Consider the following 19,915-nt stretch of genomic DNA (forward strand, 5'->3'; position numbering starts at 1 on the left):
TCAACCTTGAGTGTCTTCAGGATCAAACTCCTGGCAGCAAGTAGTCTTAAGATACTGCACTCTAACCACTGTGCCACTACAAAATCCCTGTAATCTTGTACACTATAGTGGGGCTCCTTGGGAGGAAAATCAGAAGTGACTTATGTCAGCTTCCCATTGATTTTGTTTATGGGAAGCTGACAGGGAAAGTTGCAAATGACAAAACACTTGATCATGACTTGTTGCAATGTCATAAGAAGCCTGGTAAATGAGCACCTGGATTGCTATCATGTGACTACAGGACTGTGCAAGATACAAGTTCATGGACTGGTCTTAAATGCTCTGTTCAGTTGAGTCATAATTTTGAACTGTTAACTAAGAAGTGGTTTAACATAAGGATTAATCTGTATACTTCCCTTGTCATTCACTCAACTCTCTATGGATTATTTTCTCCACCACCACTACTACAATGAGGTAGCACAGCAGGACTTGAGGGGAATCAAAACTGATAAAAACATTTAATATAATGAGGTAATTTTGCTGTGACAAGAACAAGAATGCTAGTTGCTACCGATATGTCATGTAAGAATTCATTGTGTTTATGAAAAATGGTAATGATAGCAGAAAACTGAAATATAGCACATATAGATTAGAGAAATCTCTCCCCAGTAAAGATATTATAAACTAAGCAACAATAGCAACTGCAGCTATACAGTATAGTATTATAAATAATTAGACCCCAAAGGAAATCAAAGTGAAAATTGAAGCAAAACTATATGAAAAACAAATCCATTTAAAATTAAAAATCAACAGGAAAAAAATCCCTATCTGCAGTAATTTCATTGCATTTCCTTTCATACATTTCTAAACCACCCAAAGCTATTCAAATGTACTGTATTTCATTTGTAACTAAGTCATTTGTAGGTCATATTTTCTTAGCACTATTTTACTGTACCATAAAATTTATTAGAGAGAGAAAACATGATAGTTGCATTTGTTCACCAATAGCAATATAAATTGCCTGATTGAAAACACCATTATTTTAAAAACATGAATAAATTTTGCTTTATGGCATAATTCAGGCTATTTATTTCAAGTCTTTCTGATCACTTACGTTAAAATGAAAGGAAACTGGCCTTTATTGCAAACAAATAATAAACATTATCTGTCTTGAAAATGGAAGGAAACTGGCCTTTATTGCAAACAAATTATAATAAACATCTGTTTTGATAGAGGAATAGAGATTTGAGAAAGCATTCAAAAGCTGGGAAAGGAAGATAAAATATTTCAGTTGGAAAAACACACATATACTTTGCAGGATTTATTTTTATTTTTAAATAATAGTGTCCTTTCCTGATAAAGCAGCTTTTCAAATTACATTTTTTCTTAGGCTATAGCAAATATGTCTTGATGTCTTTGGCTTTTTCACTATATAACGATCACTAGAATATCTAATACAAAAATGTAGATTTACCAGAAAAATAAGCATATAATCCACAATTTAATTCTGAAACATAGCAAAAAACTTTATCAAATGTTTTATACATGGATGAGACAATTTCTTGTGCATATTACATTAGTAGCTCAAAAGTCGTGCTTCAGAATCACTCAATAAACTCTACAAAACCAGAATCAGATGCTCTACTGAAACAATACTAGAATAATGTCACTACTTATATCTTTTACAATGTATACAATACATTGTTGTTTAAAACTAGGTGAATCTACAATTGACTTTCATTCTAATTGCAAATAAAATGTAGTAATTGAGCAATATTAAAAATTAAGTCACTTTTGAGATTCAGTGACACAAAAGCTCAGTACTGTGATAAATTATTCCCTTTATAAAATACACAAAGATTTCATGCACATCAAAAAATTGATATATATAAAATCCAACATTAAAGTTTCACATTCCTCTGTTTTCACAGAGTGCATCATATATCTGGAAGCAGCATTATTAAAAACAAATGTTCTAAAATATTTTTTCTTTTGTCCTGTTCCTGCAAAGCAATACGTACATACAATACAGTGGTGGGTTGCTCCTGGTTCGGTCCGGTTCTATAGAACCAGTAGTAAAACCAGTGGGAGGCTCCGCCCACCCGCCACATCATCATCATGGTTGATCTGCGTGGGTGCAGAATGGCTCCTGCACACTCCTGCTGCAAACCGGTAGTAAAGATAAGTAGAACCCACCCCTGATACAATAGATTTAGCTACTGAATTAGTCCTTGTGTTTACAATGCTGGGCAAAGATTTCCAAAGATAGCTTAGGAGATTTTACAACTATTTCTGACACAAGGCTTTGGAGGGCTCTGAAGCGGACGGATGATTTTGGCTTTTTTCAGGCTGTTCCTTTTGTTATTGTTGCTGGCGGTGAGAGAATAAGAACGACCATGCATCATTCTAGCATTTAGGCCATTGGCCATGGAGAATGACTTGAGATGGCTTCTTAAGGCAACAGGGAGTGGAAGTTTGTCAACCAGATGCACAGGCGTGCAGGAAACTATGGCACGGCAACAAAGATCTTGCAGACTCAGGACTGAAACATAAAACAAGCAACATTAGATGTTAGAAAGATCTTAACAGCCACATGGTGGCAGTACACAGCTAGAACTTTGTATAAGTTTTAACAGCCCTATCTTTATTGATTTCACTATTCTTGAAGTACCACCCTAATCCTGCACTGATTCTTCCCATTACTATGGCTTGCCTTCCTTGATACAAATAACCTTGCAGATGTTTTTGGACCAGAGTCCCCTAAAAAAGCTCCCAACACTAAAATGATAAAAATAGTATGACTGCGTTTCTGAAAACCTGGTTTGCTTCTTCTTTTATCTATACCACATCCTTCCTCATTAAAGGAAGGTGGCAGTGGAACTGCTAAGAGTTCTGCAGTTCCACATCTTCCTTGCCTTTTCCTTTTGAAAGAAAGGGTGAAGTTTAAATGAAGCTGAGCCTAGCTTGCTGATGCTCCTGTTGGCTTTGTCTTTGGTCTGCCTTTTATCTTCATGGAGTAGGATGAGGCAGGCGTGAGGGATTTGGAGTCCCTTCTGGTGGTGTTTCTGCAAAATTACTGGCATGATGAACTCAGCAGGTTTACCAGGAATTGCTGTATAGCAATCTTATTTGGGGAATGCATAGAGTAATTTCTGATTATTCAACTTAAAATGGGAAACATTTGCTAGGTGCTGGTTATGACATTAAATCACAAGTATGTACCAAAATATTTTTTGTAATTTTTTTTCATCCTAACTAAATATATAACTAGCATATATAGGAAAAAAGTAAGTTCATTTCTGTTGCTTACCCTTATTTGGCCTCCACAGCCGGTCCATTCCGTGTCTCATTAACACTATTCTTGCAAGTTCTGTAAAGGACTCTGTGATATTGAAATTACAGAGTGGGCTTACTTCAAAGAATGTCATGCCTAATCTTTCAGCATAAGCCTGTGCCTGCTCAGTAGACACTTGCCTTTTGAAGGCTAGATGTAGGCGGTTGCCAACCAGGATTTTGGGTACACCAGGAGCATGCTGAGAAAGAGAAACAGAACAATGTTAATTTCAAAATTATACCCGTTTTCTTCAGCAAAATGACTAACTGTACATCATTTATTCAAGATAGCTCCATTTTCTGACTTTGCTTATCTATAGTATGTGGACTAGGTTCACTAATATGCAAAATCATAAGGTGGTTGTTTGGGGTTATCTTAAATATTGTATATACACAATGTCTGATTTTAAAACATGATTGATACCTTCATGTGTAATATGATTCTGGCCAATTTGTGATTTATTCATCAAACCATGATAAAATTAAGCATGGCTTAATGTAATACACAGTCCAGGCTACATTCAAGGGTAGAAAAATGAAATGGGCTGCAGAAGAGAGAACAGGTAGGAAATTACCACTTCCTATTCCCTAAATGTTGAAGAAATAGAAGCATTTAGAATCCAGATCCAATTATCACCTGTTCCAAGAATGTCTTGCTTCCCTGAAAGGAAGTCTAGCACCACTTTTGAAACACTGATGAGAGGAAGGGTAATCCATAAATCAGCAGAAACTTTGAAGGAAAGGGGGAGAACTTAAGGTTGATGAAAATGATTGACCCTCAAGCCACTGTATGGAAAAATCTTTGAAGACAGACCACTTCTAGAAGTAAAAAGAAAATTCTGCTTCATTGTACAGCCCTAGGACTCTTTCTAGGAACTGTAGCACTGTCCTAAGCATTCTTAGTTTTCTACTTACTAAATTTCTATTCTTGTCCACCCACAGTAATTTAGAGAGTTGTCCATCCATACAACCATATACAAAAAAATTAAAAATGTATGTTTTATTGACACAACTGCCCAAGTTTACAAAACAAAACCATGAATCATTGTTTACAAGCTACAATGACTGAGTTTACACCTGGTAGCTACATTTTATTTTAATTAAAATTACTGTAATTTAGGTGGTATCCTAAATTCAGAACTCTTTTCCATTCAGGTAAATATTTATATTCATTATTCGATATCTTACCTCATCTATCTCCTTTATCCACCGATCAATGCCATCAAATGACCAGCGATTTGTTATATCATATACCAGTATCACACCCTGGGTGAATGAAATCCATTTAAAATTAGTTTGACATATGGGTAAGTTTAAATATGCATCGTACAATCTTGTGTAATGATATTTAATGACATTATAAGAAGTAGTGTTGAACAGATCTGAACTTTTCTGTAAAAAGTTACCTATATTCAGCACAAATGCATACACATTTTAAAAATAGGACAATACATTTATCACTTTGCTTCCCCTGGCAATTCTTATCATTTCTCTCTGCCTCACTGATATAATTCAAAGATCAGTCTGCTTACCTGAGCACCTCTGGAATAGGAACGAAATATGGTACAGAATCTGCCTTGTCCAGATGTGTCCCTGAAAATGATACCGCATATGATTAAAAATAAAGTCATTTCCATTCTAAGACTAAAGTACTATAAATAATTGTCTCACTAAGTTGCCTCATTTACAAATGCATATTAATGACTTCTCAAATTTGCCTTTTGTCTTCATTTATCATTTTACATTTATTATTAATATTCAACAATTTACCAAAACTGAAAACAAGATACTTGAATATAGATCAATGCATACATTATAGATTATTCTGTGTATATCTGTGTGCAGCCCTAGTTGAGGACAGAGCTCACTCACTGTCAATCACTCCCTTTCACTTTATCAGCAGAGAAAATCCATCGAACAGATCACTAGTGCAGAAGATGCTTTAGCCATGCCTGCCACCTATTGATCACAGGATTAAACCCATCTTTCTAAACAGTCATCCAAGCCTGCCTTACCACGTTACACATTAAAGGGCATGATTGGTAGTTGCTTTTCCTGTGATACTGGGTGCAATGGAAATCAAAGCCAGGGAAATCCACCGTCATCTTCCTTACATTACAGGACTACATTAATTAATTGTCAGCCCCATTTGCAAGGCTTCTTGTTGGGGTAGAATGGAGGTCAGTAAAGGAGACAGCCCAATTTATGCTGGTCTTTTCTGTTGGGTGAAAGATTGGTGAGTGGCACTAAAGATAATCCTTTGAAAGACCTCTGGGTGATCCTGTCCTTGGTCTGTCTAATGCTCAGTATAAAGCCCCACTCACATGCTTGTTTAGGAAATATTCGGAACAAATAAAATTGATATCTCATTAAGCTGACTAAATAATTTGATCCAATTTATAATAATATTTAGCTAGGATAAAAGTGTCCTCCTGTTGTGACCACAGTTCAGTGTAGCCATTAAGTAAAGGTTTATTACACTCCCACCCCTCCTTAGGCATCCTATCAGTTTCTAGAAGTGGCCCATACTTAACTTTGGTGAGGATGAGAGCTATCTACTGAGTTTTTACATAACTCACGTGAGTTTATACTCCAAGTGCAATTGTTTCTTATATAAATAATTTCCACAACACAGAATATAATCCAAACAAAGTAGTTACCAGAGCTGCAACTTTATTCGCCGGCCATCCAGAAGTATTGTTGTTGTTTTGTAATCAATACCTGAAGAGAAAGAGTGAAGTATTATGTTGAAATAGTGCAAATGTTGCACAAAATCTTTTAATATATAATAATATCAGATTTTTAAATTAAAAAATCCAGTTCTATTTCTCTGTTTTGAAATGTCTCCAAGCAAGTAAACTAAACTCTATTAGAGGAAAGAAAAATATTCAAGGATCTTTGGAAATACAATATAGTATCAGATTAAAGTGTTTGCTCTCTTATATTTAAACTTGCTGTACATAAGATGCATTTAATTATAGTTCTTAGTATGTATTAATGATACCAATGGAAGGGACTAATTTCTATAAATACATTTATATCACAATAATACACTGCAAAGAGGTGCCACTAAAACACTAAGGGCTGTGCTAGGATTTGATGAAAGCTGATGTTGCTTATCTCCTGGACACATATTTCAATATTCCATGTTTTCTTTTTTCTTATGCTGTAGTAGAATGGGGGTGAACTAACAGCTTTGCAACATCCGCCCCCCCCCCCAATACCACCTTATTTATTTATTTAAAAGATTTGTATGTAATCAGTAGAACCCAATCTGGTGTAGTGGTTAAGGCATCAGGCTGTAAATTCTAATTCCACCTTGAGCGTGAAGCCAGCTGTGTGAGTTTGGGCCAGTCACTTTCTCTCAATCCTAGGCTGGAGGCAGTGCCAAATCACTTTTAAAAAAAACCTTGCCAAGAAAACTGCAAAAAATTGGCCAGGCAGTCTGCAAGAATTGGACACAATTGAACGGAAGAAAAAAATTAGTCAGTATAAACTCTCCTGGGTTAATATTTCAGATTGTATTTAAGTAGTATAGCACTAAAATCTTCTCCCTTAGTTTATAGCCTCAGCTTTCTTGAACCTGAACAAATATTTATGTTTGCAGAAAGTGCTGGATCCTCTGAGTCATAAGAGTCCTTTGCAAATCAGGAATTCTAATAAGACTTCTGTCCACAGCATTGTTTTTAGTATCCTAATACCCATATAGACATATTCTGTTGGTCAGATTCAGACCTACTCTTTGAAAGGGACATTTTCTCTGGGGATAAAGGAGATCAGTAAACACAACTTGAAATAACAGAGTATTACTAAGACACCTTAAAAATACAACATAGTTTGGCATCACCTAAAGTCCTTGAGGTATAAATAGAACTCACTGACAAGCAAAGTCAATGGGGAAGCCAGATTCACTTAACAGCTGGGTTACTAACTTATCAACTGTACTGATTCACTTAATTGTGGTCGTAAAATGGGACAAAACTCACGTAACAAATGTCTCACTTAACAGAATTTTTGAGCCCAATTGTGGCCATAAGTCAAGGACTACCAGTATTCAGTTCTCTAGACCAATAAGGTATTAGCCATGGTTACATTAACATATGATGAACTGCTCACATTCCAGAATTCTGCACACTCACCAGTTATATCAAGTCTGAGACAATTTGCATCTGTAATTGTTTGTAATAACAAATGAGGAGCCAGTAGATGTTTGACTCATGCTGTAACTAGCAGAATTTTTTTCCCATTTAAAATAGCACGCCCATACCTGTGCCTTATGACCAGAAATACATTTTTAAATTGAGAAATAGCTCATCAGTTATGAATTTCATACAATACTTAGTCATTATCACCCTTTTTAAGTGGCTGGTAATCTCTCATGGACTTCTGTACAAAATCTTTCATGAAAATCATACTAGCTGTGATCACAGGCAAAGCAACTGCTCTCTATGATCCAGAATTGTTGTCTTTACATAATGTGATAAATTCTACTGTATTTTGTTTTTAAATACCAAGCCTACCATTAAGTAGCCCATAAGACAGCATGTAAGCACCTGTTGTTGAACAGAATGCATTATTAAGTTATTACTAAGTAAGACACTCCCACCAAGAACAACAGAATTGCAATCTAAATTAGTTGAATTGTGGAGCATGCTTTAAATGGTTTTTTTTTTTTTTTGTTCAAGTAAAAATCACTGGGATCACATACAGTTCCCTTTTAAATGTCATCTCTTTCTCTCTTGTAGCAACACTGGTATAGTACCGTACCACCCACCATGATTCTGAAAAGATAACATGACAAAAACACTCTCTGCATAATTAACTATTAAAACATAGTTGTATTAGAAGTATGGTTAGCCAACATAATAACTAATTTTATAAAAGAACCGCTGCATGAAGAATGACCATACTTGTATGTATTAATGAAGATGCAGATGGGCTACATTTTCTGCTACAGGATGCATTTAATTTTCTTTGCCAGGTTGTAGTAAGCTGGATGATGATATCTCCTTAATGGACAAGGTCTATTTTTCACTTTTTTAGAAAACATATTCAGCTGATATACAAATATGACAAGAGACCAACTATTTTACATTGCCAAAAATAGCTATTTTGCTACTAAATATTGGTTGTGCACATTATGGGATTTTATAAATGGCTGTGTGTACAGACCACAAATTGCCTACTTCTGATGTAGGGTAAAAGACACCTTTTAAGACTGCAGTCCATTAGCTATTTACCCTGATTCAGTTAACATCAGGGGTGTCAAACTTGCTGCCCATGGGCTGGATGAGTCACGTGCTGGCCACACCTACCTCCATTTTGGCGAAGGGGAAAAAGTTGTGATACGTGACAACAACTTGACGATGCGAGTTTGACACCCCTGGCTAACAGCATTAGGGCTTCCTTTCAAGTCATCCTTCTTAACATGATATTACAATGTTTCTATCTTTCAAAGTACTGAAAAATACCACGGTCTGCCATGAAATGAGAGCATTGTTAAAACCCTACTCTGTTGTAAAATTACTGCGTAGATTTGCCCATTTTCATTGACTGAATATTTGGACTTGGCTATAAATGATTGCCCCAAGGATATCTTACAGATCTCATCAGGAAGTTGTGGTATTACTGTGTGTTCTGTTACACAAGCTCAGGTTCAATTACACATATGTGTAAGTGATAAGAAAAACTAGTGTTTTGCAGAGAAAAATGGTGATTCAGAGAGCTCATTGGCAAGTATACTGCAACTGTTAGTATCTCCTTATATTCCCATATATTACTATTGGTTATTCTGTTATTTATGCATTCTCCTAGCTGTAGCCACATGAAATCAGGAATATATGCATTTAATTGTATCAGGTACTTGTTTGCCATTTTGTTCGTCCATCTGAACATAGAGGGACAGCTTACTGGTGGACTCTTTTACAAGAGGTTTGCAAGGTATGATCCAGGAGGCAGATCTTGTCTATAATAGCCTCTGGATGTACTGGTATATTTGGCCCGGACTATTTCTGTGCTTTTCAAAGGTTTAAAACCATCAAAATCAAGTATGCCTTTGATTTAAGGAGGATAATCATCATCATTAATTTCACTGCTGTGGTACTGTATTGCTGTGGTACTGTATTGTTCTGTTTTTGTTTATAACAATATACATTCCTTATTTTTGTGCTTTGGTAGAATTGAGAATGAAATCTTTGTGGTAAATAGAAAAACAGAAAAGAGTGCAACTTTTCTGAACTGAACCTGGCTTTTGAATGCCATGCTGAGAGTTGTGTTCTACAGAGTAATAAGATGGGAGAGAATAATTTACTTTCATTTTATTTACATTGAATTAAAATGAAATAGAATTAATTGGCTTCCACAGTATATTTAACAATTGCCCTCTTATGCCATATTTAAAATTATAACTTGGTAAACTTTGGGGAGAAATTTATGCTTTTGGATTGCGGTGCTGAGAACCTCATTTGGAATTTATTTATTTATTAAATGTATATGCTCCCTTACAAAAACAGAATCATTCAAGCATTAAATAAGTAAAAACAGGCTGCTTACTGAAGTACTAATAAGGAAGCTAAAGTTCAGCTATTATAGGTACGAGATTATGAAGCCTAGAAAAATCAAAAGCGATTCAATACTGTCATTGAAGAGATAAGTATAAGTTTATAAAAACTCAGGGAAGTAGTTACTGAGAGATAATCCTGGCAAAATGATATCCTTCAGGTTATAAAGAATTGGAAGTGACTGAATACACAGTTATTGGAGGGTTCTACAGGCTGCACACAAGTCTTTAGGAGCCCTCTGTAGCTACAAATGCCTGAATCCATAGTGCAATGCTGTGGATGCCCAATTAAATGAAGGGAGATATTAATTTTAAAAAATCACTTCTAATTATTTATTTTCTCTAATTTCTGAAATAACATAGTGTGAAATATATTGATGTTTAATAAGACAGCTAAATATTACTATGTGAGTAACCTGGATTCCCTCTGAATGATTTTTGGTCAGTAAATCATTATCTCTCAACTAACACTATTATTCTTATAGAGCAGCTGTGAGTCTAAAAAGATTATTTGCCATATATTTTCCTCAGTCCCTAATGTGGATATTATTCTGATACAAAAATGTATCTCAAATTGCTTTATGATGCCCTCAAGTCCATGCTGGGAAAATGGTAATGAACATTCTGTATATGTCCTTTTGAAATAATAGTTAAGTACATTCATGTGATCTATGCAGATTTTTTAAGCTGCGTTCCTATATCTTTTTATCTCCAAAAAAGCCCCCTACAGTAACACTTAAAATTAGATTCTGAAAAATATTCCGGAAACTTTGCATGTTATATAAAATTCTGTAGGCACTATTATATTGGGTGGTTTAGGGGTGGGGAATTGTGGTGGGTGGGAGTGTGTTTGGGGATTGTGTGTGTGGGACCTGGTCTTTGGGTGTCAAGTAAATTTCGTTGTATGTGTATACTGTGTATACACATACAACGACAATCAAGTTTATTTTTATTTATTTATATCTTGGTCCTAAATAAACATAATATAGTTCTGCTTGCTTAGTTCATTTTTGATCAAAATTAAATTGAAAGGCAATTCCGCTCCCGCCCCCACTAAATTATCATCAGATGCCCTTGCTTCTAAAATTGGAATATCTTCTTTACAATTTCTTGCCAATAGTATTGTTATTTGCTTTGTGATGCTGTTAGTTTAGTTCTGTTTAGTTCTTTCTTCAGTTCTTCTATGATTTGTACATTCTGCTTTTTTTTAGTTCAGCCATTTATTTAGCCCTCATTTCTTTATGGAATATATATTTTAGTTGTTTGAAAAATAGCATGTGGGATCAAAATTCAAACTCTAAATAAAATTCTGTTAAGTATTTTTGAGTAGACATGTATAGAATTGCCCAACTGGTATAATTATAAAATATCTGTGTGATTTCACTATATATAAAGGGAGGAATATGCTTATTATGAAAAATGAATTTCCCGTAACTCTGCCATATTACTTAGAAGTTAAACCTGAAAAACTTGGTAAAGCAGTCTAACATTTGATGACAGTGCACTGCAGCTACAAATCCTGATAACGGTCAGAGATTATTACACATCTTACATAACTTTAAAAGCAAGTCATGGTTAAGAAAGCAATCAAGTAGCTAGATGGCAAGTACTTTTTCCATATTAAACATTGCAAAGCCTTAGTTTAAATGGTGCCTGATTATTTCATCCCTCCCACTCTTCTTACCAAGGGCCATTGTAATGCAAACCCAACTTTATTTTGCCATTCATGGTATAATTATGCAACTTCCCTCCGGTGCCTATAGTACGATATGGTGTGCCATAAGTAGAGAAGATTATTTTGCTGCTATTTCTCATCTGTCTTAAAATTTTATTATATACATTCACCAGTTAAGAAAGATTCAAATTTGTAAAAAATAATAATAATAAAGTACCATAAATCAAACATTATTTGATTTTAATTAATTTAATCCAGTGTGACCTAATTTAAAAAAATACAACAATTTCATCTTGTGATACATTTCTGATCCCTTGCCAAGCTGTTCAGCGATTATGGGACTGAAGTTCAAAACCTCCAAATTACAAGTTATCCATCCTTGATGTATACATTTGCTGTCCTCATGCAACAAAAGAGAAGTACAATTCTTGAAGTGCCATCTTTTCTAAGCATCTCTATTCACCTTTACCATTGTTCCATATGCTCAAGGCCTCTGGCACATAGTAGGGAGTGGCAAATTACATAAAATAATACCTTTTCCTTAAATAGAAAACATTTAATACAGAAAGAAAGGCTTTCTGTATTACAGAAAACCTTTAACCCCCAAGTTCAAAGTAAATGAAAAGTTTCTCTTTGAAAGAAAATTAAAGTAACAGCCAAATTAAGATTTGCTTGCTCAATCTTTTCTCTTGGAATGTAAGAACACAAGAACATAGAAGATAGAAATGCTGGTCTAGTTCTACTGTGGCTAAGGGTACTTAAAGGAAGTCCAGAGGCAGGATGTTCTAATAACCACATTCCTCATAACTGGTATTATAAAGCAGACTGTTCAGCTACTGAAAATGAACTATCGCTATTATAATTCAGAAACACGGGTGGCCTTATCTTCCAAAATTTATCTGGTCATGTGTTAAAATCTTCCAGGCTGGTAGCTATACCGTCTTGAGAACTGTTAATAGTTTGCAGAATCCTTTGTGGGGTATTGGATTAGTATTTTATTTTTCCATGTTATGCCTTAGATAACATAACCAGGAATATCAAATACACTGTCAACCGAAGTCCTCAACAATGCCATTTAAAGTCCTTTTTAGCACTGATGTATTTATGTGGGCAAGAGATCAATCTAAGTCCATAAAAGCTAGTTTATGTAGTAACAGTAACAGAGTTGGAAAGGACCTTGGAGGTCATCTAGTCCAACCCCTGCTCACACAGGAAATCTATACTAGGGATTTGAACCGACCTTTCTGATCAACAAGCTCAGCGTCTTAGTCACTGAGCCACCTTGGGAACCTAGTATTCACTGACAGAAAGGTAGACTGTAATCAAAGAAACAAATAGCTAAATGAATAAAGAGGAAGCTGGATTTATATTATTAAAAGATGAGATTATTGTGGAAATTGGTCAGAAAAGACAGTATCGCCCTGTTTTCGTCCTTTTAAGTCCAGGTATATATAGCATAATATCTTTCGGCTGAATTGAAAAGGTACAATCCTGTTAAAATTGAAGTCAGCAAACTACCTCCAGGTAGTTTTGATGAGTGCAACCAGTGGCAATAATCAACTCAGCTGAATAGAACCTGGAAGTGCAATCAAATTTATTTTTATTCTGAATCAAAATCTGTAAATGTTCTGGTTTTCTGCATCTGACGTATTTGTACCTCTCACTCTTTTAACAGGTTAAATGAAAGGACTAAAAATAAATGTTCCAGTGCTAATGCCTAAAATATTCATCCAATTGATATCCATGTTTCAGAAACACTTGAACACAAAGAATTCTTAGTCTTGTACTATACTTATCCTTACACTTGCTTTAAAAGCATTCTGATTCTTATCCTTTTTGGTTTATTGTACAGAACAAAAATATTGAACTACTCTGTCAGCTGAAAAAAAACATGCTTGGGATAAATTCTTCACTCTGAGTAAAACAAATCAGATAGCTTTAAGATTTACAGTATATTACACAAAATTCACATAAAGTTTTAATGTGCTAACCATACTGATTTGTTCATACCAGTGGTGGGTTGCCTCTGGTTCGCACTGGTTCTATAGAACCGGTAGTAAAACCGGCGGGAAGCTCCACCCACCGACCCCAACATCATCAGAATGCTTCTGTGTGTGGCCCCATTGCAAACAGGTAGTAAAGGTAAGTAGAACCCACCCCTGGTTTGCACCCAGTACTAATGTACTGCATGGAATTCCTGAGCCACTGGGGCTCTGCTACCAAAATTTAACAGCAAATAACCAGACACTGGTAATACAATGTCTCTACAATTTTCAGTGGAAATAAAAACAAACATATAGTCTTTGGATAGACTTATTATACCTTAAATGGCTAATTCATAAACCTAAAAAAAGGCATCTTAAAAAGTGTTCTACATAGATGCATAATAACATTACTTCACTATGCCCACTCAACATCAAACATAAGGGGGAAAAAATCCCCAGCTGCAGAATGGTTGGCTGTCCCTGCCATTATAAACATACTGTACGAATTATAATGTCTGGTTTCAAATATCACAGTAAAGCTTAGTGAATAAGCCAAAACCACATTATTGAATGGAGAAGTATTCAAGTTTTTGTAATATCTTTGAAATTAATCCTTGCTTAATAAAAGCAACTTTCTAAAATTGTTCTTTGGCAGAGGTTTGCTGTTAGGGAACAAGAACCAGAATAGATAAATAATTCATTTCTTCAGGACTGAATGTAGAGCAATATGTTGCATCTCCCCCCTCTCCTTACTACTTAGTGTACATGTAAAATTTATTTATTTTAGGGACACAAGCATTATAATGTTTCTAACAATTAATCAGAAATACATAAGCAAAGAATCCCTAATAATATAGCTATATTTTACTTGGCGAAAACAGTATATACATTTCAAATAAAATGACTGGATATAATAATAATGTTGGGAGAGATTTTGACCCTGGGATCATTTGCTACTGAGTATTGCAAATGGCACCTTACAAGAACTGGTAAAATGTATTTGGCAGAAACATTCTGAACTTGATCAGGAGGGCTTTAAATTGAATTTCAGGGGGCTGGAAATAAAATCCCCAAACTAAGAGCTTCATATATAGACTTTCACACTGTAGAAGGATTAGGGAATGTGGCTGTAAGGTTGTCTGTTAAGCCTCTTAGAGAAAAGCAGAAAGAATATTGGCTTCATTGGCTTTATTGTCGAAGCATTAATAAAAAGTGTAGGGGGAATAACTTGATTTACTGGCAAAGGAAACTATATTATGTACTTAGATTAACATAGGTAAACTCTGCAATGCATTAATCTTCCAGGAAATTCCTAAATTTGTCTTGCTGACATTTTCTTTTTATCAGTTGGGAAGACTTATGCAGTGTCTTTATTTGCAGCTAGCCATGGCACAAAGATGCCCTGTGATGTCTTTTTCTGCTCTGATCTAAAGGACACTGCTGTCACCTCAGCCCATGAATGAGATAGGCATAAGTTATCCTTAGTTATACTGGGGTTAAAAGGCAATGTTTGCCTCTGGAATTGACAGCATCCAGTAACAGCCGCAAGGTGTGCAATACTTGTTAAGCTTCTCCATTCATTACACTCAGGGCTAAGTCACATGGCCAATAATGGTGCTTACTGGCCATTTCAGGCTGAAGCGAGTATGTCACCTTTTCTTCCTGGTTAGCCTGATCTGTCATTTTGTTCTTGTCTTTCCAAAGTGCTAAACATAGCAATTTTGTGCCAGTGGCTATTGGAACTGTTCAATAGCTAACCACCCAACAGTGCTGTAAATGATTCTACAGCTTCACCAGGTTAGTGCCACACTGAACTAGAGTAATGAAGATGGGCCCATCCTCCTGTTATTTCCTGGCTAGAATACAGAAATGGCTTTTGTTGCCCATGCAAAGAAAGAGAGACAAAAGAAATATTGAATTCAACTGCTTTAAAATTTATTCAGCTGGGATTACAACAGAATGGAGATAAGACAAGAGGATGGAATCTAGAGATGAGCAGACAGAATCCAGCAAACAAACCTCCACCTCTGCCATTGTGCCGTGATTAGGGAATGCTTTTTTCCCTAGCTGGTTATGTGCAGAAGAGGGAGAACAGTAAAATCAGAGAATTCAGTTGCTTTGCTTATGCGACACGACATACACAATAAAGATGGCAACGTTTTTCAGTGAGTCAGGCGATAGGGATAGGCTGTGGGGGCAGCAGTTTTCATGTTTTTCTAATTTTCTGCCAATTCAAGGATGGTTGGATAGCACTTTAAATTGGAAAAAGTTGGAAAAGCCTTTAAATAATTAGAGGGGAAGTTGGGGGAAAGTGATAATATAGTACTGGAGTTACCAATTTTAAACCAAAACAAAGCAAACATATAGCTAGACTATAAAAGAAACTGGATTCTGATATATTTATTCATCTATTTATATCGTCACCCATCTTAAGCAACTCTGGGTAACTCACAATAATAAAACCAATAAATGAAACGATGATAAAACAATAAAAACAGTGGGAAAAATGAAACAAAAACCCTGTGCTGTAATTGGCCCCCTTGGGATGCTCCACAGCATGCTTAGCTGGCCCCTTCCATACTTTCTACCTATGTAATCTCAGCATCTCAGTAAAAAGCAGGTCTTAATGGCCTTCAGAAAAGCTAGAAGGCTACATGTCCTACATTTTGGCAGGAGGGTATTCCACAAGATATGGGCAGCTAGAGAAAGACATATTTTGAAAGTACCATTAAGTAGCAAGATTTCAGGGAGAGGACCTGGAGGACCTATTTGATCTATTGGGATGGGCAGATAGTCTTATGGAGAGGCAGTCCCACTAATAACCAGGTTCTGTGCCATGTAAGTGACAACCAGTATCCTGCATTTCACCTGGAAGAAAATGGAGCCAATGCAGCTTGCACAATAAAGGTATGACATGGGTGAACTTATGGTAGCCCAATACTGGGAGCCCTGCTGCATTCTGGACCAGTTGCAACTTCTGAGTGTCTTCAAGGGCAGCCCTTAAACTGATAATAACAATTAGGATTATGTGGCATGAAAAGATAAGATGGGTTTTCTTAAAAAAAATACAACTACAAACAATCGCAGTACAAAAAGGAATTGGAGGACAATAGAAGAAGAAAAGGTGATAAAAAAAAGCTTGGTGAAGGTCTGAAAATAAAACAAGAAACAAAAGGTAGAAAAGAACAAATCACCAAGAAAAAGTACAGGATATATATGACTATTATATAAGTCAGTAACAGTAACAGAGTTGGAAGGTACATTGGAGGTCATCCAGTCCAACCCCCTATTCACACAGGAGACCTGTACTAGGGATTCGAACCGCCGACCTTTCTGATTGACAAGCTCAGTGTCTTAGCCACTGAACCACTTAGTCAGGCTCAAGAAGTCAAGAAGCTAAAGCTCAGAATTAGCTAAGGTTAATGAAGGATGGGAAGAACAACAATAATGGCTTATTTGGAGGAAGTTCAAATAAATAAATATATACCGCCTGCTCAGAGAAAGCAACAAAAAGCACTGAACTATTGAACTAGTAGTCTGGCACAAAGTTCTCCAAAAATAGGTTATGTAGGTAATTGTAAAGAACACAATTAAAGGAGCAGAATTAAAGCTTGCACCTATTTATTTCTATTACCGTGTTTCCCCAAAAATAAGACTATCTTATATTTTTTGAACCACGAAATAAGCACTTGGCCTTATTTTCAGGGAGGTCTTATTATTTTGGGGCATGTGGAGCAAGACGGGTCTCCTCTTGCAGTCTTACCTGCTTTCCAGCTCTGTCTCCCTAACCCTAACCAGAGGAAATGGTGGGAACTGCCTGTGCATGCAGTTAAATATTTTTTGGGGGGTAATGGGGGGGGGGTTATTTTAGTGCATGCGCTTCAAAGCCTGATTGGGCTTATTATCAGGGGATGTCTTATTTTTGGGGAAACAGGATATTATATGTTATTATAATATAATACTGATTTAATTAATTAATTAATAATTACTGGGCTTGGTTATAGTGTATTTGTGAAAATGATCTTGGAATGGTAATTGTTTTTAAGCTAAATTATGAGTCAACAGAATGATATGGCTACCAAAAAATGCAACTACAATTTTAGATGGCTTCAACTGAAGTACAGTTTCCAAATCACAGGAAGCAATTCTTCCAATTTAAAATAAATTGATCAAGTATCGTGTCCTAGGCACAGTTTAAGAAGGATGCAAATGAAATAGAACAGGTTTATAGAAAGGCAACAAGGCAGATCAGGCAACTACAAACTGAATCATGGGAAGAGAGATTGAAGGAATTGGAACTGATTAGTTTTGAGAAAACAAGACTAAAAGTAGATAACAATCTTTAAATAGCTGAAAGGAAAAGGAGCAAAAGATTTATACAATCCAAAGGGAAACCAGAATATGCTGAAAAAAGATCTCACTAAGGAAGATGAAGATCTATTCTGTATATTTCCAGAATACAGAATAATGGATTTAAATTACAGGATGGCAGGTTACAACTGAAGGGGGGGGGGGCTTTTTTATAGTAAAAATAATTTAATAATGGAACCAATTACACAGAAAGGTAATGCATTCCCCTTCAGTGGATGTATTCAAGTAAAGACTATAGAGCCATCTGTTAGAAATGTTTTCATTTGGACTGAATTTAATGGCCAAAATAGTGCATTCCAATTACATGATTTTATGGTTTGACACAATCTCTTATTTTTTCCTGCACTGAATTCCCAAGTCTAGAGCCTTCCCTTGACAAATAAGTTTCTACAAATTGTTTACATTATTTTCTGTTTTTTTTTTAAAAAACACACACATTGTTCCCTATTGCCTTTACTGTTGCCAAGTCAGGGAGGAAAGAAAGCACCAGAAGAGTAAGCTTAAGATGGAGGAAAAGACAACAATTCCGTTTTCCTACGATCAGTTTATACATCCTACAAGGGAAATGTGTGAAGCCTTTAAAATATAAAGAATGCCAGTAGCAAAATTTAACGAAAGTAAATGGGCAGATTAGCCACCAAGAAATCCAGAGGCTAACATTTTTTAATTTCTTAAAGCAAAGGTATCAAGGCAACTGGGAAGGAAGGTTTTTAACCATGCGAGTTTTAAGCTGAGTGTCAAGCAAGGTGTGGGAGTTAGCTATGGCTGACTCAGGTATCAAGACAGTCCTACCTGAGCACTGCCTTCCTTGCTATGTAATCTACAGGTGTAGATTGGGGTGGGGTTGGAGAAAGGTAAGAGGAAAGGCGTTCACCCTCGAGATTCAGGCGCTGGCGGTGGACACCTGTACAATTCATGTTTTCACTTACCCATGTTGTATCCATATGGAGATTCGGTGGCTCCATCCTCCAGGCTAGCTAGTATCTCTCCTTTGCCCACGTCACTGTCCCCCACCAGGAGGAATTTTAGCAAAAAGTCATAAGCTTTCACAGGGCTGCCCACGTGGTTCATCTTCTCAACCCCACCACCTCCACCCCCCACGTCTCTGCGGAGAATCAGCTCCCAGCGCCCACGAGGGGCTCCGAGCCACCAGTTGTGCCACCGAGGACCGAGGAGCAGCAACAGCTCGCGAGGAAAGGCATGTTCGAAGAGCCCACTCTGCGGAGGAGTCCCGACGGGCTGCCGATATCACGACCCCTTCAAGCTTGGGATAAGAGAAGACGACGGAGGAGCAGAATTGGACGAGGCGGAGCGGAGGCGTTTTCTTACGGGGACGGCGGCGGGAGGCAAGACCCTGAGAGCTTCGACGGGCGTCCTCGGGACGGAGACAAGGAAGGGCGAATTTCCAGCGGCGCCATGGGGTGGGTGGGTAGCTCGCCCGAATTGGCGCTGCAGGTTTGACTCGCGCTGCCCGCAGCGAGGAATGAACCGACGGGAGTCGTGCCCAGAACCCGCCGCGCTGCTCTAGGCGCACCGAAATTGGAGAAGGCTGGAAAGACCGCTCATGACAGCGGATGAGCAGCGCTGGGACAAGCCGCGACCGAGGGAGACTCAGAAGCCTTCGCGCGGAGCGCCGTCGTGTTCCCGAAGACGGCAGCAGCTGGCACCCCCGCCTGCTGTCGCAGTAGCTCTGGCTGTTGTTGTTGCTACAACCTGAGCGCAGCTCTGTCAGATTGTCCCGACCAATTTGCACCCCTCGCTCCCATTGGAGCACAGGTTCTGTGGCCGCGCCCACTACTTCTGCTATTGGTACAGCGGGAGCCCAGAATTCAGAGTTCTGTTGTTATTGGTGAGCGCGGACCCACCCCTCGAGGCCCCACAGTTCAGTTGCTGGGGTACTTCTTACTCAGGATTGGCTGGCACGTCTGTCTGTCACAGGGCGAGAGATGCGGAACGGGGGAGTTTACACTTCGGAGGTCGAGGCATGTGTTGGGAAAAGGTACAGGAACGTGG

General features: G+C 37.2%; 1 protein-coding gene across 1 annotated transcript; it reads right to left on the reverse strand.

Moving 5' to 3' along the window:
• Positions 1–1,188: 1,188 nt before the first annotated feature.
• Positions 1,189–19,602, reverse strand: RAB40B (RAB40B, member RAS oncogene family). The gene is made up of 6 exons (XM_070934463.1): positions 18,832–19,602; positions 5,973–6,033; positions 4,845–4,905; positions 4,501–4,578; positions 3,290–3,512; positions 1,189–2,521 (listed from the first exon to the last, which is right to left on the reverse strand). The coding sequence occupies exons 1-6, from the start codon at positions 18,971–18,973 to the stop codon at positions 2,250–2,252; spliced, it is 837 nt and encodes a 278-aa protein (XP_070790564.1). The 5' UTR covers positions 18,974–19,602; the 3' UTR covers positions 1,189–2,249.
• Positions 19,603–19,915: the final 313 nt, after the last annotated feature.

This window comes from Pituophis catenifer, unplaced genomic scaffold, assembly GCF_029215685.1.
Source record: "Pituophis catenifer annectens isolate HBS135680 unplaced genomic scaffold, rPitCat1.0.hap2 SCAF_2, whole genome shotgun sequence".
NCBI lineage: Eukaryota > Metazoa > Chordata > Lepidosauria > Squamata > Colubridae > Pituophis > Pituophis catenifer.

Excerpts from the sequence above, each read along its gene's own strand:
- RAB40B (XM_070934463.1), bottom strand. The coding sequence starts at position 18,973 with ATGAACCACGTGGGCAGCCCTGTGAAAGCTTATGACTTTTTGCTAAAA. Across the intron at positions 6,034-18,831 it reads TCCATATGGATACAACATGG|GTATTGATTACAAAACAACA; the intron begins GTAAGTGAAAAC and ends CTTTCTCTTCAG. Across the intron at positions 4,906-5,972 it reads CGAATAAAGTTGCAGCTCTG|GGACACATCTGGACAAGGCA; the intron begins GTAACTACTTTG and ends TATCATTTTCAG.